Source organism: Jaculus jaculus, chromosome 8, assembly GCF_020740685.1.
Source record: "Jaculus jaculus isolate mJacJac1 chromosome 8, mJacJac1.mat.Y.cur, whole genome shotgun sequence".
Lineage (NCBI taxonomy): Eukaryota > Metazoa > Chordata > Mammalia > Rodentia > Dipodidae > Jaculus > Jaculus jaculus.
Window position 1 is genome coordinate 30,839,187 of NC_059109.1, and position 26,770 is coordinate 30,865,956.

Sequence of the window (26,770 nt, forward strand, 5' to 3'; positions counted from 1 at the left end):
GCCTTAGTATCCCTGTTATCCAATAGCTTTTAAGATCACACTGACAAGGACCATATGGCCACACAGAAATCTATAGCCACTGGAGAAGTGCATGAAAAGATAAGCGGAATACTTCATCAATAAATTTATCTACAATGAGGAAGTGAGAAATGCATTTGATCTGCCATGCTGTTTGGCCCACAGTCGGATGTGTTTGCACATATTTCTTAATTATAGCCACCATTATTTTCCAGATTATTTCCAGTAGGACAAATTAAGTCCTTTAGTGATTAGGATCTGTCACATGCTTATAAAGTGCAAATGTCTGTATAAGTCATACTTGGCGTTAAATCTGCACTTGTCAGGATTCCTTGAGTTGCAAATTGTAGTAGTTCCACTTAGGTTAGCTTAATCATAAGGAAAATTTATAGATAGAATATGAGGATAGCTTCCATATTTGATGGAAGCATTTTTAATTCATGTTCAGGGAGAACAGGGGACCCAGCTGGGCTTAAAAAACAATTAGTAAGGAGAACTCAAGCTTCCAAGGAACACAAACTTCACCTCTAGTTTCTGTTGCTCTCTAATCACTTTCATAGGCTACCACTACCAACCTGCTTGTGGTGAAAATGTGGCTGAGAATAGCCACATTGTGTGATTAGGGACCTTATCAGACTACAGATTTTCACTGACTGGTGTGAATAAGATCTTGTGTCCATCCCGTACTATTCCTACTATTCCCGTGTACAAGAAAGAGATGGTGAAAATGAAAGAATATGATATGGCTCAGTCAAAACAGTCTAAGCGGGGATGGAGAGATGGCTTAGTGGTTAAAGTGCTTTCCTGAAAAGTCGAAGGACCCAGGTTTGATTCCACAGGACCCACATAAGCTGAATGCACAACGTGGCTCATGCATCTATGCATCTGGTGTTCATTTGCAGCCAGCAGCTAGAGAACCTGGCACGCCCATTCTCTCTCTCTCTCTGCCTCTCTCTCTCTCTCTCTCTCTCTCTCTCTCTCTCTCTCTCTCTTTCTCTCTCTCTCTCTGTTTCAAATAAACAAATAAAAATTTTACACACACACACACACAAACACACACACACACACACACAGTAAAGGTTGAAGCTTTTGTTTGCCTGGAAGTCAATGATGTCCTTAAGACCTCAATTTCTAACAAGTCTTGAAACAACAGTAGCAAAGGAAAATTCTGTCACAGAATAAGGAGTAATAATTATCCATGAAATAATCTTACTATTAAGGCCATATTGTCTTTTTTTTTCAACTCAGACCAGGAAAAACAACATTTTATTAATAAATATAATAAACTGGCTGTGATATGCACCCAAGTTGAATTGTTTCATGGACTTACATGCACATTGGCATTTGCCCTATAAGTAAAAATAAGAGGCTTTTGTTTTCCTTTTGTCTTGTCAGGAGATGGGTATTAATAATTTTCCAAGATTTCCTATTTTATTTTATTGTATTGGTCTGGAGGCCAATTTGGACTATGTAGTAAGCTCACTTGGTATTTCATCAACTTTTTTTTTGTTTTTTTTAATATTGAAATCTAACTTTGGCTCAATCTTCCGGAAAAGTACCTGTTCTGTTTTTGAGATTAAATTGTCAATCATCATTGCTAATAAAACTACTTTTTTCATTCAAAATTGTCAGAATATTAACCACTAGTATTCATGATTTACCCTAATATTGTAATTCATTTTTGAATTATTTCCAAAAGTGGTAACAGAAGTTTCTCTTTATTTTGACATTATGCCTGCAGTAGATATTTGAATCTGAATTTGCAGGAATAAATGGAAAATGTGTATCATTTTATGTGTGTATAGTTCCTCTCAAAGGTGTGCAATGATATAGGAACAACTGAATCTGATAATAAAAACCATACTAGTAACTGCATGCAAATAAAATGTCATTTTAATTGTGTAGTTTTGCACTATTTTTAGTGAAGCTATTTATACAGAAAATATTCTAGCTTCAATAACTTCTGGAAACAAAATATAACTTAGTCAACTCACTGATTTGGAAAGTCCTCTCCCCTGACTTGCATTAACAAAACACTTGATAGCATTCTGCTGCAGTCCTTGTTTGATATGATTCTAAGTAAGTAACTAAAGAAAATTATTCTCTACAATCTATCTTCGAAGTGCTCTTCCTGTTCAGATATGATTTCAAGGCACACAAAAAGTGATTTTCCTAATGGGTAACTTCAGAAGAAATATTTTAGTCCTATGTCTTCTTGAAGGACAAACTTGCCTTGGGTAGCTTACAAATAGAAACTCATTGCCCATGTTTCTGAGGCTGGAAGTCCAAGATCAATGTGATGGCAGATTTAGTGTCTAGTTAAAGCCTACTTTCCATAGATGATTCCTTTTGCATCTTCATGTAAGAATGGGAGGATCAGGCATTCTCTCAAGTCTACTTCTTATAATAGCATTGATCCCAATCATGAAAGAAGAGCCTTTATAACTTATTTTCTTTCCAAAAGACTTCAACTCTGTTGCATTGCAATTTTAATCACGAAATGAATTTTGGAAGACTGTAAACATTCAAGTCATAGCACCTTATCTACCTCTAAGATTACATGTAATGTTTCAATGACCTTGAGACCCAGGGGACTCTATTTTTACTTTTTTTTGCAATTATTATACTACATTTCTCAGCACACTTCTTAATAAATCTGACATGTACATCTATTAGGTGAAAACCATGTTTGGATGTCTTATTTTTTTAATAAATCAATTTTGCATTTGTTCTTCATGTGTATATTTGGTCAGGGTGCCAAAAATAAACAGGAAACACTCAGAGGTTGTGACTGGCCAGAGTTAAATGAGGAAGATGTTTGCAAAGTATGGCTAGCATGTAGGGATGTGAATGAGAAATGGTGAGGCACCTGTGTGGGCTTGGGAAGGCTGGGGAGACTTGGAGCTTTCAGACTTTAGGGGACAAAAGAAGAGAAACCAAGTTATGAGATATAGTGGCAAGGCAGAAATTGTTTGCATAATAAGGGAAAATAATATAATCAAAAGAGTGTGCATCAAGGAATAAGCCAGTTAAATTAAAACCCCATGTTGTTTTTCCTACTACTCAGCCACTTCAGTTGCCTCCTTGACTATGGCCAAACCAGCTGCAGCCAAAAGGGAGTGTGAAGGAGAAGTAAGATCCACTCATCCATAGATAGATAAGCTGGGAAACAGGGCAGGATTAAAGGGGGGGGGGAAGTGATGAGAGGATCTGAAGGAGCAGACTATCCAAAACTGAATTACACTTCCTTAGGTCAATTTCTTGTTACAAAGGATAGCCACAAGCAAACAGATCACTGTCCAAATATTACCTCATACTTAACTGAGAACATTTTATATATTTTCTTACAGGATTGTTTTGTTCACTATGCATCCGTTAAGTCCAGATGTTCTCTCTGAACTAATTCTCTGAAATAAAGGGACCATATTTTCCTGAATACTAATGCCTGGTCAAATAGACATCTTTGAACTGTACTTTGATCAGGTATCATGAAAAGGTATGGTACTGGTACATCAGTTAACACCTCCCTCCAAACAAAAGCCCTATGTCCATTTTGTAGCCTGGGTTAAACATCAACTAATATATTGAATATGAAAGATTTAGCATGAAATTTGGTACATAGCAAACTGGTAATAAGATCAATTATCTTGTCTTTGGTTTTCCTTCAGGAAAGATTTATTTTTTTTCTTTATTAGTTATTTACATACTCAGTGTGTAAACAACCATGTTGGTACCATTTGTAGCCTCCTCCCTATCCTCCCCTCTCCAAAGTGACCCTCCTCGTTAGGGACTGTGGATCGTGCATTGTGGGGGTGGCCATCAGTTATGGGGAAGAGGCAATGTCTCTGTGCATACTGTCCCAACTTGTAGCTGTTAACAATCTTTCTGGACCTCGTCCACAAAATTCCCTGAGCCATGTTGGGTTCAAATTAGGTCTACTGCAGTTATGAGGTCTTGGGCGTGTCTGTGTCTCTGGATATCTGGTTTGGTCGGAGTTGAGTGTTCTCTGTGCCTCTCCCCTTCACCCTTCTGCTGGTACCAGGTTCACCAAGAAAGTAGCACACTTGCTCATTTCTCCAGTTACTCTATTGTTTCAGCTGGGGCCTGGTGAGGTATGATGAGATGATTCTCTCCTCAGGTTCTGCATCATTCTGAAAAAGAGAAGCAGATTCTCCAACAGATAGTGAAGTCAGCACCAGATAAGTGGGATAATCATTATTATTTTAGAGAGAATTTAATAGGTATAAGGCCTTTTTGTAGTCTAAGATTGGTGGGAGCTTGATATTGGAGAGTGAACTCGTTTTTTGGATATGGTTTTAACTTGTTTTCCTGTTCCAGTAATTGGTTCCATTCCACTGGGTGGATCTGTTAGCCAATTCAAGAGAATTTGGTTACCCACCATGGCTGTGTGCCACTATTGTACTTGGGTGAGCATCATGTCAGGTTGTTTGCTACTGAATAGCATAGAACACCAGTTGCTTGGACAAATGTTGGTCATTTTCCCCCAGTTGCTCATATAGCACCTTCTGACACTAAACAAGGTAACTGTTTGGGTACTGACTTTCAGATTCTATCCATGTCTCTCCATGTTCCATACCAACAGCATATGGTGTCTTCGGTATTAGAGTCTTACCATTAACTTTTGGTGGATAATCAAGTGCTCTGACAGAAACCTGTCTTCTTTTGGGAATCCTTGTATGTCTTTCTGATCAACAGCTCATTGTGAATGTTAACTGCATCCTGGTACTGGGAGTTACAGGCCAGCACCAAGGGAAAAGAAGGAAGAAAAATATAGGTAATATAAAAGAGAAAGAGAGAAGAGAGACACAGAGAGGAGAAGATTAATGTTAGTCTTCATCATATCCTCTCCAGGGCCCTTTGATTCAGAGGTTCCCTCTAAGGACCTGATAAGATTTAACCGGGCTGAAGAGATGGCTTAGCGGTTAAGCACTTGCCTGTGAAGCCTAAGGACCCTGGTTCGAGGCTTGGTTCCCCAGGTCCCACGTTAGCCAGATGCACAAGGGGGCGCACGCGTCTGGAGTTCGTTTGCAGAGGCTGGAAGCCCTGGCGCGCCCATTCTCTCTCTCTCCCTCTATCTGTCTTTCTCTCTGTGTCTGTCACTCTCAAATAAAAAAAAAAAAATTAACTTTTTAGTCTGTCTTTCAGTATATAGAATTTTATGGTACCATTTCCATTTGGGTCCAGTTTTGTGTCCCCCCTTCTTACCCTTCCCTCCTGCCCCACCCTCCCTGTTGTCTGGTCCTTGAGATGCCATTAGCCATTTTGACCAGAAGTTTGAAAGTTTCTTTATGAAACATTTCTCTCCAGTACACATGAGCCTGAAAATCTCTATTGACTTCACATGATGCTATATATTTTATAGGTATATGTTAAAGTTGAGTTTATATAAAAGTATGTACTTTTACTGCTTATAATTGTGTAGATTTTCTAATTCATCATTTTCATTTATATTTGGCCAGAAGAAAGGTGATAGTCAAACATGTTCCCATCTCAGACAGTCTACCAATATCTCCATTTTGTGTTTCCATGGCAACCATTTTAAATATATTTTTTAGAATGATTTTTCTTGCAAGACTTTCTTTTCTAAAACTGAGTATTACAAACATGAACACATCTCTGTGAGACTTGAGTTTGGTTTATATGTAATTTGGGAATGATTTCTGTCCCACCTTCATACTTTGATATTAGTGACACAATTTATTTTTGTCAAAGTGAATTTTATATAATTATATTCATCACACTATTTCTGTATTTTTACAGTTTCATGGAATACAGTTAATGTGGATAAATACTTGTATTACATTTTTACATTTTCTCTGTCTGTGAAATTCCTTTTTTGTTGTTTGAATTTCATCAACTAAATTCAGTACCATTAAGATGCTCACATTTGTTACACAGTTTTTCTGAAAATTTTCATGGAGTAATAAATAGTCTTAGAATATTTAGGTAGCAGAAAATATACAACAGATTAAATTCTTCAGTGTTTGATAACTGGTAACATATGATCCAAGGCTATACCATAGGATGAGATATGTACTACTTGCTTAAAATATTTCTAACTGATTTTCTGTGGTTAAAATGTGAACAAAGTCAGCCTTTTAAATCTTAATAATTTATAAAAAGAATTAATGTATTAATTGGCAAGTAACTACTAAATTCCTGGAAGAGTTGACTTTTTCTTAGAATAAAAGAAAACGTCATAGCATATTTAAACATAGTATGATGATATACGTATGTGCTTACATTAAGAAACCCAAAACTTACTTTATTCTGAGTGAACAATAAGTCATGGATCATGGGACATTATCATTTGTTTTAAAGAAATTACTTTTAGATATGGGATTTTAAAAATGTGATGTTATTACTTTTAAGCTTTTGGAATGCATTTGTACAGGGTGACATATAATTCTGATGAAGATTTTGAAGAACTTGTTTTAAAATACTGTTGGCTTTCTTGGTAAGAGTAAGTCTCCTAAAAAGGACACACAAGAATGTACCCTTTTAGTATCAAAAGCAAAGAAATATTGATTTTTCTCTAAAGCATGTCATTTGCCACTTTGCAGCAAAGCACTTTAAAACCTTTTAACAGCATGGCAGTTGATACTAAAGTACCTTAGATGGACTCTCTGTGGTATAACTTTCTTAGGAATATTTGATCTTAGGTATAATTATTGAATATAGGCACACTGACTTGTACTTACTAAATTATTCTTTTCATTTCTGTCATGGTTTATATGGTACAAATAATGAAGAGGTAATCCATTTTTTGTTTTTATAACACAGATTTTGACACTTTTTTTTAGATGTCCACAACCAGGAATTTTATCTTTATTTGAGGGAAAACAGTCATCAGAATTCTTTATTTTCCTCTAGGTGAAAATCATAACACATGTTTTAAAACTTGATCTAATTTACATAATTAAATATATTTGCATGTTTAAAAATATTGATGTATGTACGTGTCAACTTCTTGTTGCTAGGACAAAGTATCTGGCCAACCTCAGTCTCAGGGAAGAAAGGTTTATTTCAATTTCAAGTTCCAGGTTGGAATCCATTAGGTGGGGAAGGCCCAGCAGCAGGAGCTGGTTCCATTCCTCCCACAGTAAGAGACCAGAACAACATGTTGAATGTTGTATGTCCAGCCAGCTCTCTCCTCACTATGCAGTCCAGGAACTCAGCCCATGAAATCTCACAACAGTCATGGTCTGTCCTCCCACCTCAAATAATCTAATATAGAAAATCCCTTACAGACATGACCAGAGATTTATTTCCAAGGTGATTACAAATCCTGTTAAGCTGATAACCAGAGATATATACATCACAATATAATTACATGATAAAACTGTATACCTTTGACTTATTTCTCAGACCTTTGGTAACTAGTATACACACATAAAATTAGTAAGATTTTTACTCCATCCATTATTTGCATATTATATTAACTTCAGAAAGTTCTAAATTTCTTGGGCTGGAGAGATGGCTTAGCGGTTAAGCGCTCGCCTGTGAAGCCTAAGGACCCCGGTTCGAGGCTCAGTTCCCCAGGTCCCAGGGTAGCCAGATGCACAAGGGGGCGCATGCATCTGGAGTTCGTTTGCAGAGGCTGGAAGCCCTGGCGCGCCCATTCTCTCTCTCTCTCCCTCTATCTAGCTTTCTCTCTGTCTCTGTCACTCTCAAATAAATAAATAAAATATTAAAAAAAAAAAAAAGAAAGTTCTAAATTTCTCTGACAGTTGGAATGTACATTTGGCCTGGTTGCAAGCTACCTGGACATGGGTGATTTCAAAGCTTGTTGTCTTGCAGCTCTTAGCAGCATCCTATTCATTGCTGGAAATAAAAGAATATTATTGTCATGATTCTACATGAATGAGCATTTTCAAATGCCATGATATATTTCTCCTCATGTTATAAATGTACTTCAAAGATAGCATTATACTTCTTAATTTGTCCTTTTAAAAATCAGCAGTGGCATTATGCCTATCAACAATACGTACTTCTGACACATTCCACTTGCTACCTGGGGACGTGGCACTTTTCTCATTCATTAGTTCATCCATTTCTTCATCTATATTTTAAAGCAACTACTAAGAGCAGTCCAGCTTCCGGACAAGGACACATCCGAAGGGACAAAGTGATATGAAATAAAGGAACCAAGGCTTTATTTTCTTCCTAGAGAAGTGAAATCAAGAAACAAAAAGTGTTTTTACCACCATTGTTTTGTAAGGCCCAGCACTGAATAAATGGCAGGTGGGTATAACCCTGATTGGAAGAACTGGCTGATTTCCAAGGAGCCTGCAGAAGACTGCTGCCCTTTGAACTAACTACACTGAGATTAGAGCTATAGAAGGAAGGAAGGGAAAAGATGAGTAGAAAATCACTCAATCAGAGCTGGGGAAGCTGCCTTATTCAAGAGTTAGAGGTCTCTGTGAGCAGGTGCCTGGGACTGGGAATGCAGGTGTGCATGTACACATGGGTAGCCCAGAGTGCCTGACTCCTTTCCTACAACTTCCTCCTAAAACCTGTGCCCCAAGCCTCTTGTTGCACCTGACAGGCAAGTTTTCATAATCACCTAAGATTAGACTTATATCATCATTCAGGATTTTCAACTGGAGCCTTGCTCCTTTGACAATTATACTTTATTTTTCTCCCAAACCAAAACTATCCTACAGTGATGAACTCTATAACTGGTTTGCTAACTCTGTAAGACTCTTTCATTTGCTTTAGTTTTTATTATTTATTTGTTTTGGTTAAATACACTGCATGCCCCACTTCTGTTCTCATCAGCCCAGTGCCCACATCACACTCTGGAGATTCACTTTTGAACATAATAGAAACAGATCCTAGTTACACAGGATTACAGCTCCTAATACTTACTGAATAATGTCAAGTCAATTATATGATCTTGATGACTTTCTAGCCTGAAGGGTTTCTCAATGAAAACTTACAATACAATAGAACTCTTTCTTCACATTCCATTAAAATCTACATGACCTATTGTCCTGTGAAACTTTATCCCCGGGGAGATAAGAACACATATCTGTTCAAGACAGACAGGGCACAGACAATAGACACAATCAGGATTGCACCAAAACCAGTCTGGGTGAGCCAATGAGTTTGTTGGAGTTACTTTTAGAGCATGTAGAGCATATATAGTTTATAGAGTGAGGGGTTGCTTACAGGAGTATGGGTAACTCAAAGGCAGCTGCATCACTGTAAAGCTCACACCAGCACAGGTGATGACTCATGGAAGCTGCATGTTTTTCCGAGGTAGGACCTTGTTAGCTCAGGATGACCTGGAATTCATTATGCGGTCTCAGGCTGTCCTCAGACTCATGGAGATCCTCCTACATCAGCCTTCTGAGTGCTGGGATTAAAGGTGTGCACCACAGGGCCAGGCTTCATATTCTCTTTCAATCTGTTGCACTAACACATACTATATGCATAACTCATTTTAAGTTAAGAAATAAAATATGTAATCAAAATCATAAATTGAACACGTAGGGCTTGAGAGATGGATCAGTGGATAAAGCACTTCAGGCTCAAGCCGGAGTACCTAAGTTTGATCCCCAGAATTTATGTGAGAACCTGAAGCCATAGGAGGCTTCTATAATCCCAGCTCTATGACAATGAGCTCGGAAGTGGAGACAGGATAGTTGCCCAGAAGTCCATGGTGAATACAGCAAGGAGCAACATCAGAATGAGAATTCAGAGAGAAAAAAATGCTGTCTCTAATGTTGCGAGTAGGCAAGGACTGACCAAAAATTTGTCCTCTGACTTCCACATATGTATCATGTCACAAACATGTCTGCACTCGCACCTGTGACCATGAGCACACACACACTAAGTATGCAAATAGGATTCTAAAGGTGGAAGACAAAATCCACTTGGGATGTTAAATGATAAAATCATCACATTGAAAATAATTGAGTAATCTGGGAAAAACTCTCAGGATGTATCCCACAGGGGGAAAATGCTAAAACTATGACAGAATTCTTAAACTGCTACGGAATTGTACAGTCATTTTTCCACTGCTGTAACAAAATATCCCAGGCAGGTCTAATAAGATCACGTACTGGACAAGCACAAGCATCTCAGCTCAATCCCCAGTACCCCCATTCAAACTCCGATAAGGTTATGCATGCCTGTGACCCCCAGTGCCAAGGAGGGCAGTGAAAGTGGGCTGCTCAGACTCCCTGGTCATCAGTGTAACGATAAAAGGGAGTTTCAGGTTCAGTGAGAGATTTTATCTCAGGGAAACAAGGCAGAAAAGCCATAGGAGGAAACATGCTATTTTCCTCCAGCCCTTGGAAAAGGGTGCATAATGCTTGCACACACATGCAAATGCCATGTGTATTACAGACATGCACTTGCAGAGAACAAGTATGCCACAGACTACTGAATCTTCACCGCACTTTCGGATGCTTCAGGCAGTTTTCATCTGGGTCCGTTTTTGCTGTGTCTCAGATGAGTGGGCATATCATGGCAGGGTTGGTGTGGTGCAGAAGAGCTGCTCACATCATGGTGACAAGAAGAAGAGGAGGAGGAAGAAGGAGAGAGAGAGACAGGAACAGAGTCCCAAGTCCTTCTGACAGGCCATCTCACTAGAACATATTTCATTCAAGTAGGCCCTACTTGTTCCATTAACTTTCCAAAGCACATTATGCAATGGCTTAACCAATGGATGAATTGATTTATGAAGTCAGAGTCCTCCCAATCCATTCACCATGAAAGTCTCTTTCTGGATACTTTTGTACTGCAGAACAAGCCTTTAACCTATGAGTTTTGAGATGACATTTCAAATATGAACCATAGTGTGTAGAGGTTTTAGTTCATGTCTCCTAGCAGTTCTAGTAGAAGGAAAATGAACACCTGTGAATGTTCATCCATGATGAAATAATCAGAAAAGCAACAAAACCTTGGAAAATTATTCAACAGTGAATCTTAAAATGAATAAAATATGGAATAATGGAGAACTTCGAAAAATAATTCTCTATGACCAGAAATGAATTTACTAAAATGAAAGAATTAACAGACAGTATCAGTGAGACCAAGAGGGGTATTTTTAAGAAGTATGCTCCAGTGTATATCAAGTACAAATAAGAACTACAGATCAAAATGTTACAAAAATATAGTTGTTACAATTTCAAGAAGTATGGTGAATTTTGGGGGGCTGAAGAAATTGCTCAGTGGTTGTCACAGTCAGTTTCACATTGCTAGGATGCACTTCTAAACCAGGCAAAAGTTATGGGAGAAATGTATTATTTGAAGCTTACAGAACCTAGGTAATTTACATAATGGCAGAAAAAAAGAAAGAAAGAAAGAGAAAATGCAGCACAAGCAAGCACACTCCAGGAATCCAGGCGGAGCTCAAACACTCTGCATATGTGAGGCTGCAATTCAGATCCACCCCAAATAACTCCTTAGGGTTGGACCCTAGGATCAGCCCACAAAGACACCTCATCTAGCAGAGGCCCTGGCATGCCCATGCTTGCTCACGCTCTCTCTCTCTGACTTTCTCTCTTTCCTTGAGGATAAATAACAATAAATAAAATATATTTAAACGGTATGAATAATAAAAACGTATTGTGATGAATTTTCATTGATTATATCAACACAGATTTTTCCTAGATGCTAACAGCAAATCAATGATTTGAATATGACAAAGGACTTCATTGCTCATCATTTGAAGTAACTACGCAAACATTGTGCAGTTTTATCAGATTTCCCCTTGTTCTTAAGTTTCAAAATCTTTGTTTCAAATCTATGACATGTAGGATACACAGGGGATCACATTACAGACAGAACTGAAAGTTCCCAAAATGTGAAGATAAAGAATGGTAAAAGCATATGACATTACAAAAATGCTAACAGTAATTATGCCAGTGGGTTGGTAATAAAAATGTCACTCTGAAATTAATGGGTAATTTGGGGACAAAACAAATTTGTATAAATGGGATGTCTTAGTGTTCTGTTCCTGTTAACAAAATACTGGCTTCCACACCGTACAATACTATTCCTACGGGCCTGAAGTCCAGACATTTCTTAACTGTACGCTAGTTTATTACTTAATTAGTGCCCGAAGAGAGCTTCTTTTTAAGTTTTTTGTGTGTTAAGAATCAGCTTTGTGCCCATGAGTCAGCAAATGATTTTGGCATATTTTCAAGACTTCATGTCTAACTCCGTGCATCAGCATAGAGTGGACTGTGATTCACATAAAAGAAATGTTAAAACAAGAAAAACCTGTCCTAGGCAGTAGTTCAGGGCTTGGGTTTTTCAGTTTTAAGTTTCCTTTATGAAAACAGATACAAATTGGAACACTGAATATCAAACAACAATGGAATCTTTCTAGAAACAGAGTAAGAAAAAAGCCTTATAGATACATGGTTAAAACAAAACAAGAAAGTAGATAGGAGATTGAGAAACAGGAAATAACAGCCTAAGGGTGCCTTTCTCAGATCACAGTCTGTAACTATGTTTACAAAGAAAGAATGATCAGAAGTTACTAATCTGAGCAGAGAAGGACAAAGTAAACCAAATTACAAGACCCGACATAATGTTGAATTGGAGATAATCAAATGGAAATAAGTACTAGGCAAAACTAAAACATGTTTGGTTTTTCAAAATGGTAAGCAAAACTGGCAAGCATTCACACTATGATAAAAAGAAACAAAATGGCTATAATTAGTAATAAAAACATACATGGCAGTACTGATGTTAAAATTATAAATCATTGTCAAGTATTGTGGTGTATACCTTTAATCCCAGTACTTGGGAGGCTCAGGTATAGGACAACAGAGTAAGTCCCAGGTCAGACTGGGCTACAGTGAAATCCTGCTTCAGAAAAATCAAAAATAAAATCAACATTTATGAAGCACTATTACAAGCTCCAATGGGCTTACTTACAAAGCCTGGTGGCCCAGTATTGATTCCCCAGTACCCACATAATATAATAATATATAAATATATTAATATATGTATGGGCTCTGAGCAGTGTGACACTGAAGACTCAGCAGCTATCTATGGATGTAGTATTTTGGGGCAGGAAACTTTTTTTACCTAGGTATACAACCATCCACACTCAAATGCAATATTAAATAATGCGATAAGATTAGGTCCTGTCTGTATCTTGAGTTCAGAGGGAGTGTTTCCTTTTTAACCACTAAGTATAATATATATCTTTTAAATATTTTAATGGTGATTTTTTATAAAACAGCTTTATTGAGATATAACTCAAATTTGATACAAAATGTTTTTCATATGTAAATTTTAACTTGTGTAGAGTGGAACAACAGTCACTTCTATATTAGAACATTTTCATCCTGCCCAGAGAAACTCTACATTTTCCATAACTCTTCCTCTCCTTGCCTATCTTCTTCTCCAAACCCCCACTTACAAAATATCACATTTCTATCTGGGCATGAAGGTACAGCCTTCTTCCCAACTAACTGGGAGTCTGAGGCAGGAGGGTTGCAAATTGAGGGACTGCTTGGGACAAAGAGAAGTCAAGGATAGCATAAGAACTTACTGAGATCCTGTCTCAAAATACACACTCAAAAAAAAAGGTAAAAAGAGGACGGGTGATAGAGCTCAGTGGTTAAATACTTAATTAGCATGTGCAAGACACTAGGTTCAATCCCCAGTTCAACTACCAAAGGTATTTCCTACTGTGGGATCATGGCTTATAAAATTTTGTCCTTCATAATTCCAACATAGTTTCAGTGCCTACTAATCTCTTTAGATTTTAAAACTTAATCATTTAATCACAGCATGAATAAAAAGATTAGTGATTGTGATTTATGTTCCTTAGGAGCTGACATGAATACTCTAACTACATTTAATCTACCTGTTTTTATTCTTATTGATATTTTAGAATGAGTAAACAAGTTAAATGTAACTGCAAAAGTATAGAATTATTCAATGAAGGTAAATGCACATACAAAATACATATTCATGTATTTGTTTATGTACATATGCATGTATGTATATATCTATATTTTGGTATATATGTATATTGATATATATGTATATTGATATATAGATATATACATCCATATGCAGTTTTAGTTTTTATTTAAATGTATAGATTTATAAAATAATTCTAAGAAATGTTTTTTTTTAATTTTAGACGTTTGAGCCATATACTCCTGATCACAAAACTTGTAGAATATTACCAATTAGACAATATTTAACAGGCATGAACATTACATTTTATTTTAAAATCAATGTAAAAGATAAACTTTCAAAATTTTCAAGGTTCTTGAACTACATATTAAAATTATTTATTTTTATTATATGTTTGGTGATTCTGCCTCCTTTCTTCTGTAGGGACTTATTTATTTGAGTTTTTTAGCAAACAATATGTTCTGCATAGCATTGAATTTTGACATTCCTTTAGGAAGTAGTACTGCATTTTAAAGTTCTCTTGTACTCGAGGTCTGAAGGGTGTTAGGGGCATTTCTATGAATATGTTCAAGTTTGCGTTTATGTGTTTGTTATAACTCTTCTCAGTGGCAAAGTTTGAAAACCCATACCTTTTCAGTTATTCTTGTATTCTTAGAACAAATCATACTTCTATTCTACCTTAAAACAGACATTCTATTGATTTTGTTTCCTAGTTCAATTTTGTGGGGAAATTGCTTGGACCTAGAGGAAACTCCTTGAAGAGGCTACAGGAAGAAACAGGTGCTAAAATGTCTATCTTGGGCAAAGGATCAATGAGAGATAAAGCCAAGGTACTGTGTTTTGAATTTGATATTTAGCATATCGAGGACATTGCCTGTAACACTGCCTGCTCCATTCACAGAAGCACCCAGAGGGCTTGTTTTAGAAGCCATCTCTTACAATTTTCCATCCTGAGACCCCCGGTTGCACATCACGTATCTGCTTCGTAAAGCCCAGGCCGGTCACCCTCCCTTCTCAGCCATATGTCCAGTATCTCCATTGTCTTCAGTGCTCTGCACAAGTCACTGTCCAGCCTGTTCATTGTTGGTGTCCTTTGCTAAATGTTTCTACATATATTTTCAATCTATTTAATTCCCTAGCTGGATACTTGTTACTTCTTCAATCATATAACCTAGTCATTTCCATTGTATCACTTCTCATTTTACTTGTCTGCTCTATTTCACTGTGATGCTGTTATTTGAAGCAATTTCATATATTTTCCTGCAAATATAAGACAATCCTGGTTATTTCTTGAAAGATTTCAATGATCTTAAACAAGTTCCCTGGCCCCCAAAAGAACAATAAGGCAAGAAAGATATCAAGTACATCATTTCCTAATTTACAAAGTGATAGCAATTTCTCACTATTAGAATTCAGTGTTTCAAAGAAATAAGTATTTCTAGAGAATTATTTAGGAGAGAACTTTGAAAATCCATTAGTAAGCAGTGGTTGCATATAGCAATATCATCTAACCCAACTATGTTTTTCTTTTACTGTATATGTTATGTTATTATCAGAAATAAAATGGTTAAACGCCTGTGTCTGACTAGGGGAATGCTTAGAAAATTGCTAATGGGTTCTATCTTAAAACCATTAAGGCAATATCTTAAATAAAACTTTACAGTGAGAAATATCACCAAACTGGTGAATAATTTATTGTTCTTAAAATATTCTAGTGGTTGTAGTTGTGTCTGAGAGGTTAAGGTGATGGGCTTAGAGGCAAACTGCAATTCACTGCACAGGTTGTCCTGCTACCATGAGCATGTCTTGCTAAGATTTAAAAACATGCCCTCGTGTGTTGAGGTAGTTAAAGTCTGGGCTGGAGGGATGGCTGTGATTATGCGCACTCATTTGCTAAGATGACCAATGTTCAATTCCCAAATGTGCATGTAAAGCCACATGCATAAATTTGCACTTGCTTCTGGAATTTGTTTGCAGTGGCAAGATGCCCTGGCATGACCATGCCTGTACTGACACTCTCATTCACATTCTCTCTTTCTTCCTCTTCTCTTTCTTCTGATTGCAAATAAATAATAAAAACATTAAAAAATATTTTGTATTTTTACACAAGTCTTTCTTTACTTACAGTATAAATATTTCCCCAAATAATATTTTTAAAGAGTTGTTTACAAATAATAAAACTGACTTTTACTGTTTTATTCTGGATTAAATTTGGTTACTTGATGCCATACAAAGTTTCAAAAAAGTATGGAATGTCATCTATCTTCCTACCTCTACCATCTCTGGATGCATTTAGTAGAAACACTGAAAACGTCTAAGAACATGTACCATAAGACAAGCTTTTGCCCTTTGTCAGAAACAAATTTAGATTTTTCTTTATATATGAAATGAAATGGATGCATAGTAAGCAATGCCTATATTTTCATTTGTTCTTTAACATGATATTTAAAAATGTATTATAAAGCTGGGCATGGTGGTGCACGCCTTTAATCCCAGCACTCAGGAGGCAGAGGTAGGAGGATCACCATGAGTTCGAGGCCACCCTGAGACTACATAGTAAATTCCAGGTCAGCCTGGGACAGAATGAGAGCCTACCTCAAAAAAAAAAAAGGTATTATATTCTCCAAATATATTTTGAAAATATAAACTATGCTTTTTCATTCTTCAGCATTAGGATTTAGGTGAGGCATAATTTCCCCAAGAGAGCATCCATGAGCCATTACAATATCTTAAGTACTCCTTTACTATCCACAACATAGTTTACTGAATCATATATTTTATTTCATTAAGATCTAAGTTTTCACAGGCTATAGAAATAGTCTAGCCAGCCTGGTCTGTTAAGGACCTCTATGTCATTTCTTCATATCTAAAATAGGCAGCTGCTAATTTTCCTTCTCTATGTAGTTGGGCATTTTCCTGTTTATAAAGTTTTAAATTGGATTCCTTTATTCTATGAACATGTTAGGTACCTACTTAAGTTCTGAAAAATACAATAAGAAACAAATTTGTTTCTATTAGATTTATTGTACAGATACTAATTATTACTTGAAATTCTGTTTCCTATTATCTTTCTTGAGAATAGTTAAAATATTAGTGGGATTGCTGGTATTCCCCATAGGGTTGTGGGTATGAGTTGCGAGAGCAGCAGTCAGTCACTGGGGGAAGGCTATGTCTCTGGATGTTCCCTCCCACCCTGTGGCTCTTACATTCTTTCCTCCTCCTTCCACAAAATTCCATGAGCATTGGTGGGTATGCTTTAAGTCTATAGTGTTGAGCTCAGAGCAGCTTCTGGATTTCTGCTTTGGTGTGTTTATAGAATCCTCAGTGTCTGTCTCCATCACCCTGGACCAGATTGTCAAGTTTGCCATGGAAGCAGCACTCTTGTTCATCTTGCCAATTCCTCTGTGGTTTCATCCGGCCCTGGCTGATATGCTAGGGGTGTTTTATCTCCTACCAGGGAATCAACTCTCTCTTCTTTTGTTGATAGATTTTGTTTGCAGTGGTGGGAAGCCCTGATATCATCAGTGCTCTCTTTCTCTCTCTCCTTGCAGATAATTAAAGAAAATATTCAAAAACAATCTCTCAAAAAAAAAAAAAAATCCACTACATACAAAGCCAAGTTGAGCACTCTCCCCTGTGCACTAACGATCAAATGACTCCACAAAACATTATTCCAATGAATCATCAGCTTCTCTTTGGGCAAAAAATAACAATGCAAATTGTATTTATGTAATAGGCATGCTGTTAAAATTATACATAATATATATCTTAATTCTTAATTTCATCCCTGATAAAAAGATATACTTGGATAATTATGCAAGTCATGGGAAAATGACTTTCAACATTTTCATTCTACATTTCCTAGATGCTCAAATCAATCTAATATTATGAGTTATAAAACATTCAACATGACTCCACAAAGCTTATATTTTAATTAAGCATCCTTACTTATTTAACATTTCCTTAAAAACTAATTAAGAAAGATTGATCATTTGGTAAGTAGAGGAAAACAATGACTAACTTGTTTAGTTTTGTTTGCACAGGTATAGTAATAGTTATAATCCTTCAGTATAAAAACTTGAAGTTTTTTTGTTTTTTTTTTATTAAAATACTGGGTTTATTTCACATGTGATATTTTTGTTTCTCCACCATTTCTATGTCTGACCACTACTACTATGTCCTATCATAACATTCCATACATACTTAAAACCAAGCAAAGGGTGGAGTCCAGCTTTAAAAACTAAACAGGCATTTTAGACAACACATTCTTGGCAATGGAACTTAGACAACATTTATCAAACATGGTAGAGAAAGTTCTCACTTTGCATTATAAAAAAGACAGCCAGATATCAACTGTTACAGAAATGAAGATGGAAAATTTCAAGGAACTGTTTAAACTACTTTCTTAAAGAGATTTCCTCCACTGCCAGAGATCTTGAATAGCCTCCTGGTCAGTCATCCGGAAGCAATTCTTCACGTAATTGATGAACTTGGCTTCCACTTTGGGAAGAGAACCACCCTTTTCTATACTTACTTGCATTTTTGCTTTAATGTCTTCAACAGAACTAGGTCCTTTTGGTGTTTTAGGAGTTTTTTCCTGTTTTTTGAAGGCTTCTTGACCTTTTGATCTTGGTGTTGAGGGTTTTGAGTCTTTCCCATTTTGGTTTGATTTTTGTGCATTTTTGGCTGGAATATCTCGTATAGATTTCTTCACTGGAGCTTTTTCTTCAGCTTCATCGTCATCAAAATCATCATCATCATCATCTTCATCATCCTCATCATCATCTTCATCCTCATCATCATCTTCATCAGCAGCAAGTTTTACTTTTTTCTGTGGAACTTTGTTACCACCTCCAGGTGCAGATCGCTTTCCAGACATACTTAAGACATCCTCCTCCTCTTCATCTTCTGATTCTGCATCTTCCTCCACAACTACTAAGTGCTGTCCACTAATATGCACAGGCCCTGAACCACACTTCAACCTTAAGACCACAGGTGGTGTAATTTCAAAGCCCCCAAGAGAAACCGTTGGTTGTACAGACATTTTCAAAGTTGCCAGTGTTACTTTAATTGGACTGCCTTCATAATTCATTGCCTCTGCCTCAACGATGTGCAGTTCATCTTTTGCCCCAGCCCCTAAACTGACCGTTCTTAATGATAACTGGTGCTCATTTTCATCATTATCCACCTTAAAGTGATAATCTTTGTCAGCCTTTAGTTCAGAACTGGAAAGGTAGTTCTGAGGCCTCAGCAGGCTCATGTCCATGTCCATCGAATCTTCCATGGGGGGTGGCACGCACTTGGGGGGGGTGTGAGGAGATGGACGGAGACAACTAACTACGGCGCCTCACACTAGACGCGTAGGACGGAAGCACACCAGGGAAAAACTTGAAGTTTTAAGAGTTATTCACAGAGCATTTAAAGTTAAGTGCATAATATAGAAAAAAGTTTTAGTGGTATGCAATAAGATTCAACAATTTGAATAGTAGTATTTATGTTATGTTGTTGACAGTGGTGATGAGGAAAAATGTTACATTTTATTTGTTTAAACTATCTAATAAGCTTGTAAGCAAAGTAATCAAACAAAAGAGTTAAAGAAAAGCATTATCTGACGCTTGCTGGCCAGCAGGTTAGCCTAAACGGTGAGTTCCAGGCCAGTGAGAGACCCTGTGTCAAAGGAAGTGGATGGCAGTGTTCCCGAGAAGGGCACCTAAGGTCCTGTGGCTTCCACATGTACCAGCACACACACACATATTCATAGGCACTACAAATGAACACATACATACATATACACATAACATTTACAGGGACAGCCCTCTTCCGAAGTCCAGAGGGAGAACCAGACATGGTAGCTTATATAATCCCAGCACTTGGGAGGCCTTGGTAGGAGTATCACCATGAGTTCCAGGTCAGCCTTGGCTAGAGTGATACCCTGCCTCAAAAAACAAAACAAAACAAAAAAGCCAGCCGTGGTAGTACACACCTTTAATCCCAGCACTCAGGAGGCAGAGGTCGGAGGATAATGACTTTGAGTCTGGCCTGAGACTATATACTGAATTCTAGATAAGCCTGGGCTAGAGAAAGACCCTACCTCAACATCCACCCCCCCCCCAAAAAAATAAATGTCCAAGGCTGGGCTAGAGAGATGGCATATAGGTTAAGGTGCTTGCCTGGAAAGCCTAATTACCTAGGTTTGATTCCCCAGACCCATGTAAGCCAGATGCACCAGGTGGCATATACTCTGGAATTCATTTGCAGTGGCTGGAGACCGTGGTGGGCCCATTCTTTCTCTCTCTATCTGCCTTTATCTCCCTCCCATCCACTCTCTCTCTCTGTCTCCACAAAAATAAAGAGCATCCAGGGTAGCACCAGGAGCAAAATGCTCCCACAAAAATACTGATTTTCTCAACATGTTTATCAGACCCCAAAATACATGAACTCATATTGTACGTAAAACAATGTTGGAATGCTAGAACAAAAGATAAATTTCAAGTTGTGTGAGGGCAAGGTATTCTTGGAAAAATCTAGAAAGTAAAATGAGCAGTATTTGGCTCCATTTAAAAATGCTGTAATAAATTAACTGATACATTAGGAGTTTGTTTAAAGTCTAAGTCCTTCACATAGCATATGGCCAAATGGTTCTAAATAGCATGCAGATGCTGGTTTCATTGTCGGGTACTTGTGAGTAGGCTTTGGGGGAACTTCCATCAGCTTTAGCTGGTGTTGCTATTTTCAGTGGTGCTGATGTTGAAGATTGGTGAGGGAAAACTGAGGAGGCACTGCTTGTACAAAACCATGTTTGGAAAGTGTGAGCAGCAAATGTTGTCTGATGAAAAAGGGTTAGAGAGGTTAGAGAAAACCAGACAGTGGTTATAATATGGTGAAGAAATTGATATGCTGAAAAAATTTTTGAAGACCTACCCTTTGTCCTGAAGTGGAAATTTCAAGTGGCCATTGCAGAAAATTTATATTGCAAAGAAAAGCATGTTGACATTTTTACCTAGGGGCTTAGATGAACTTTTGGAATGCTGTCTTAAAACATGTGGTTTGTTACATGTTTTTGCAAAGAAAGTCATATTTGGTGGAGTTGTATTTTAAAACTTGTGATAGTTCTCAAGGCAAACTATCTTTCTTTGATGTGCTAATAACATGAACAGTTTCTGCTTTACAATATGACTTCTGTATTTGGTAACAGCTGATCTAGTAAATCCTTTTTGATTTCATGGCAAGATTGATTTTCATCAACAATCAAATCAGCTAAAAACCTTCAAAGAGAAGAGGCTGCCTGGTGGGCAGTGCTGGAGTGAGACTCACCGCATTCATCCTGCTCTCATTTGGCTTCTGGGCTCTGCCTTGACATCAAACAGGCTCATCCTTTCTAAGATTCCGAAGGGATGAAGCCTTGCTCATTGCTGGCTGTGATTGGTCAAATAGTCTCCTGTTTCAACACTTTATTAACTGGAACACCAAAGCAATTTATAATCCTAAAAAATCAAGTACCTAGATACTTCAGCTTTCAGTTCAGCTGTGTCTCTAATAAGTTACAGTGGAGATCAGCAGTCCTTTTTTTAAATTCCTTTCCGAAGAAAATAATTATGTGTTCATCACGACTTCCAGCAGAGGTTGTAGAAGAAGCACAATAATTTGCTTCAGAATCTCTTGAGCTTTTTGAAGGCAGGAAAAGTATCATAAATTACAGATATTGTTTTGTTTTGGTTTAATTCATTGCATTCTTTCCCTTCTTAGATCTGAATTCAGAAGAAATAAAATGACAAACTGAAAGATCCTACCTGAGCAGTGCCAAATGCATAAGAAGCAATGAATTATGGTCACATATTTTCGTGAAAGAAATGAGCTATGCCTTTCCATATTGAGCCAATATATTATTTCAAAATGTGATATATTTGGACTCTAGTGACTAAGTAATTATGAATATTAAGTTTGAGTTGAAAAATAGATCATCATATTTGAGAAATATAATCTTCACATTAGTATCATTTCTTTTTAGATGTAATTTGTCATTTACTGGAGGATACTATGACCTTAGACTGAAAAGAACCATAAATCTGCCCTGGCTTAATGTTTTCATAAACCCCAATGACAGAATATGATGTAGCTATGTCTCATATATTGTTACTCAAAGTTATTTTTTCTTTAAATCACTAATTTTATCTAGTCCAATTCTATTACTAATTAGACAAAATATTTTAAATTAATTGTACCTTTTCCTCCACTGCAACTTGCCATTCATTTCTGAACTAGGTCCTTATCTTACATGAATATTGAAATAAGAGATTCACAAAATTTATTCTTCTATCATATTGTGAAATTTTAAAGATAAGGAGCATTTAGTGGCATGAAAATGGAAAGGAGCCCATTATCTGGAGTCCAGTTGAAGTTTTTCACCATTAGAGAAACAAGAATTCCAACACAATTAACAACTTCTTAAGGACTTTCTCCCTATCCTGGCTATAAAACTTCATATTTTTTTACCCCAAATCTCATTTACAGTGAAAACCCTATCATAAATTCCTCGTGAAAATCTAGTGATTCATGAATTATCTTATCATATTGTCATATCTCCATAGCCACCCTAAAAGGCTTCTGAATTCCTATATATAGTCACCACCAAGACACTTGAAATGCACATCTCCCTTGAGATGCCCATAGCCACACTTGGATATGTCTTATTTTTGTCCTGAACTTTGGGGCGTGCTTTCATTCTCTGAGTGTCCCTTTTTTTTTTCCTAACACTTGGTCTTAAGTTCATATTAGAATATCTTTAATAATCTTGTCATCTTAGATTCATGTATTATTTCTTGGAATTCTTTCTTGTGTTAAAGCTACAAATGTTGGATTTAATCTGAGTTGAGATTCCCATACGTGGAGGTGAACTCCTCAGGCTGCCGAGGTTGACACTGTGGAGCCCTACCTCTGTTTCCTCACTGCTGACGCCAGAACCATCTAAGTACTTTGTTTTATACTAACATGAAAGACTTTCCATTTTATCAGGTACTTTATTTCGTCCATCTCAAAAGATCATAAAATTAAAATAAATCATAACCAATCTACAAAGGGACCTGGCAGTATAACTTGGTGATATTTTGAAGTTCATATTTTATACAGTTTTGAAAATGGCTGCAAATTCTGTGACTTTCTTCTGTAGGGAAATAAGTTGAGTTTACTTCTCTTTCGCTTGACTTGGTATAGTTTTAGTAATTTTCTTGTAACCAGTAGAATGCACAGAAGTGAGTATTTGTCATTGCTGAAGCTGTATTAGGAAAAGCTCTGCTTTCTCCCCCTCAGTTATAAAATCAAGATCTCTTGAAATTAAAAGATGCCCTGAAAATTGTGAAGCTGCTTTCCCTGTGACAAGCCCAAGTGGGAAGTCCAAGTTGAGTCCAGTCCTGAATCCTCTCAGCTCAAGCTTCACACATATGATGGATTCTCTGGTTAATTTCAGGCCTTAGTCTAGTATCTTTGTGCCAGAAATACTGGATTTATTCTTCTTTACTCCAACTCTTACCCACAGAATCCATGAATATAATTATAAAAAATGGTTATTTGAGTGCAGTGAGTTTAGTAAGTTAGTTATGCAACAATTACAAATAGAAAATACACTTGGCACTTCATATTGAAAGATGCCCAACATTGCAAGCAATATCTAAATTCTGTTATTTTCTAGCATTTATACTATTTTTTAAGGACAGTCACTATAGCTGTATAAGTCTGTGGGGGGTAGTTGTATATGTATCAGGGTAGGGATTTTTTATGTTGATTTAATTATGATTTTTATTTTTAATTTACCTTGAACTTGCCCATATCACCAAGTGAATGAAACCCATAGCAAAATGTTATCTTAGACTTGCTAGGAAAGGAAATGCTTGCAAGATGGGTAATTCCACCCCCTAGTAATTTTAATGCCAGGTAAGATAATAGAAATAAAGAGTGTTAGATAAAAAGTGTTGAGTTAATCACAAAGGCCTTTCTAGTTTTGATTAACTGTTTTAATGCCAGGATATTCAAGGTTAATTCTGTAGGTGGTTCCAATTTCCCTGCAAGTCTGTTTAGTTTTATTATAACTTGATAAAGGAAACGCTCTAACACTTTACCAGGTATGTTAGATGTATCCCAAGAGGGGAAAGATAATGTACCACACAGAAAATACTGTCCCAGGCCAAATTCAGAAAACCTTGTTGACCAAAATAGAACATTTGAATATTTATAAGAGCCCAGAAAATATTCATGTGACATTTTTGCATTTACCATTTGAGTTTCTCTCTAAAATAATAATGGTTATCCCATTTATCTGGTGCTGACTTCACTCTCTGTTGGAGTTTCTTACTGTATTAATTAGTTCTTGCATTAGTTAGTTCTCAGTGCTTAGAGGTTCAAAGTGCCTCTCTTTTAGTCCCTCAGCAAATATATTATAGATTATTATGAACTATAGCCCCACATTGCACCCTATATAACTTGCTGTTAGTTTTCTAACTCTTTGTAAAGGTTATTCCACATCATGTTCTGCAGTTCCCCACCCCACTCTTTCAAGTCTTTAGAAATTAATCTCTTATAAAGCCTTTGATGGAAAGACTGTGGCTGCTATATGCAGATTTTCAGAATGCTGTTAAATGTTTGCTTCACAGATTTTAACCTTGACCCCAAAATAATCTATGTTCTTTGAAGAGCAGTTTGGACAACTTGTTCCCTCACAGTGTGGGGAACATAGAAAGATGGATAAAAGGATCATGAGCTCAGAGTAGTGTGCTCAGGGGCAAGTCTTGCACTTCACAAATGCACCATCAGCACTCTGGCAGTGATGTGTGTGTGACCAAGAATTCCAGTGCTCTGTTATATGCATATTAGTGTTTGTTTCACAAGTCATTCCAAATTTGACTAGTAACTGCATTCCATCATCACAAACATTTGTATCATTCTTTAGCTAACTAGAATCCTCATAAATATTTGCCTGTTTGGGTTCTTAGTAATAAATATTTATTTTTAAAAAGACACAGAGATCACTAGGTTCTCAACTTAATGGATTAGCAATAGTGAGTTCATATTTTTAATTGTTCTCCATGTATAAGTGTTCACAAGAACAATGTTCAAAAGACTAAGGAAACTAAGATGCTAGGATATGAATGAGCATGTATTTATTTTACTATAAACAATATTGATTATACTTGATTTTTTTTAAAAAAAATATTTATTTATTTATTTGAGAGCGACAGACACAGAGAGAAAGACAGATAGAGGGAGAGAGAGAGAATGTGCGCGCCAGGGCTTCCAGCCTCTGCAAACGAACTCCAGATGCATGCGCCCCCTTGTGCATCTGGCTAACGTGGGACCTGGGGAACCGAGCCTCGAACTGGGGTTCTTAGGCTTCACAGGCAAGTGCTTAACTGCTAAGCCATCTCTCCAGCCCTATATACTTGATTTTTTGCAACGGGACAGTGTTCATTGTACATTGGTGGAAATAGCTTCCACAAAGTCCTCATGTGAGCAGTGCTCTGGAACGTCTAATAGACTTGAAGTTTGACACAGGAGTAACCATACCAAACACAATAAAACAGGAGCATTTATTTATTTTTCACTAAGAATTCTTTTGATTATAGTTACTTTTGAATTTTAATGACAGAAATGATTACTGTCTATGTTTTTTTTTCAAACACACTTTCATGTTAATTTTGAAAATACTAAAATTGATTTTCTTTTTATTTTGAGATTGGAATTCAGAGATGAATGAGAACTCCACAAGGATTCATGTCTGTTGTCATCAGATAAGGAATCCATAGTCTACAGGCATGCAATTGCCAAATTTAAAATACTACTACCACTATAGAGTTAAAAGGAAATTAAAGGAAGGAAAATGTTGACTTTGATAAAAATAATATGGCATATCTCTAGAAAATGAATGATCCCTGTTTGAAGCTCAGAATGCCCTTTGCCATTTCTAATTCTTCAATGGTGAGATATGTTCTCATGTTCTTGCCCTGTGTACATTTTTATACACTTTTGGTGCTTTCCAAGTTTTTATTTTCTTTCTTATATTTACCTACCTAAGACATTTTTAAATTATATAATCGGACTTTTGTTTCAAAGATAATTCTCAAAACCTTCATTTTCTCAAATATTTAAGTGATGTTCAGCTCTTTAGTACCAGCAGCCACATTATTATTTACTTAATCTCAGGGTTTCTCAGATTAGGCTCATCTAAGTCGAAATGACACCCAAATAGTGGGCAGTAATTGGCACAGAACAGGATGATGCGCTGTAAACAGAATTGACATATCCTAGCTGTGATGAGTTAACAGATGCTGGATTCTCATTCTATGAATGTTAGGTTTCTGCAAATATATTTTATTTATCTTTAGCTAGTATTAAGCAAAAGGAAAGTTTGAAACTTTTATTATAACCTTTATCACTTGTCTTAAGGAATATTTCATAATATGAGGCAGAGCATTATAGATTTAACACAGTGTCCCAGGATATAAGTAGTAAAGTGAAAAAACCACTTTTGTTTCAGAATATAAGGGTGGTTTGGGAATTGTGTTCATCTTCCTTCCTTGGAGCTGAAGCCAAGCATGTGTGCACCTGCAGCATCACACACATGCAACATGCGTTAGACAATCCTACTGTTGGCACATGAAGTGATAATTCACTTGTTTTGTGCAGCTACACTGTATTATTGCCCTAGAGAGACACTGTGGGAATAAATAATTGTAAAATGCTATTTTTAAAAGCTTAGAATCCAGTTTTATGAAATTTACTTGCTTTATTCATGGATTAACATCAAAAAAATCATAGCAACGGAATAAATAGACTCTACTCTTTT

At 36.7% G+C, this 26,770-nt stretch overlaps 2 protein-coding genes across 13 annotated transcripts in view; one reads left to right on the top strand and one right to left on the bottom strand.

Annotated features, from left to right (window-relative positions):
- Window positions 1–26,770, top strand: part of Khdrbs2 (KH RNA binding domain containing, signal transduction associated 2) — a 502,543-nt gene that overhangs the window by 161,260 nt on the left and 314,513 nt on the right. For all 12 annotated transcript variants that reach the window (XM_045156384.1, XM_045156386.1, XM_045156383.1 and 9 more), the window contains exon 3: window positions 14,652–14,768. In XM_045156384.1, coding sequence (XP_045012319.1) covers window positions 14,652–14,768 — 117 coding nt within the window. The remainder of the gene's footprint in view (window positions 1–14,651; window positions 14,769–26,770) is intronic.
- LOC105944754 (nucleophosmin-like) lies at window positions 18,067–19,277 on the bottom strand. The gene has a single exon (XM_045156388.1). The coding sequence runs from the start codon at window positions 19,220–19,222 to the stop codon at window positions 18,344–18,346; it is 879 nt and encodes a 292-aa protein (XP_045012323.1). The 5' UTR covers window positions 19,223–19,277; the 3' UTR covers window positions 18,067–18,343.

What these genes read in the sequence shown, in the direction of transcription:
- LOC105944754 (XM_045156388.1), bottom strand. Translation starts at nt 19,222, where the DNA reads ATGGAAGATTCGATGGACATGGACATGAGCCTGCTGAGGCCTCAGAAC.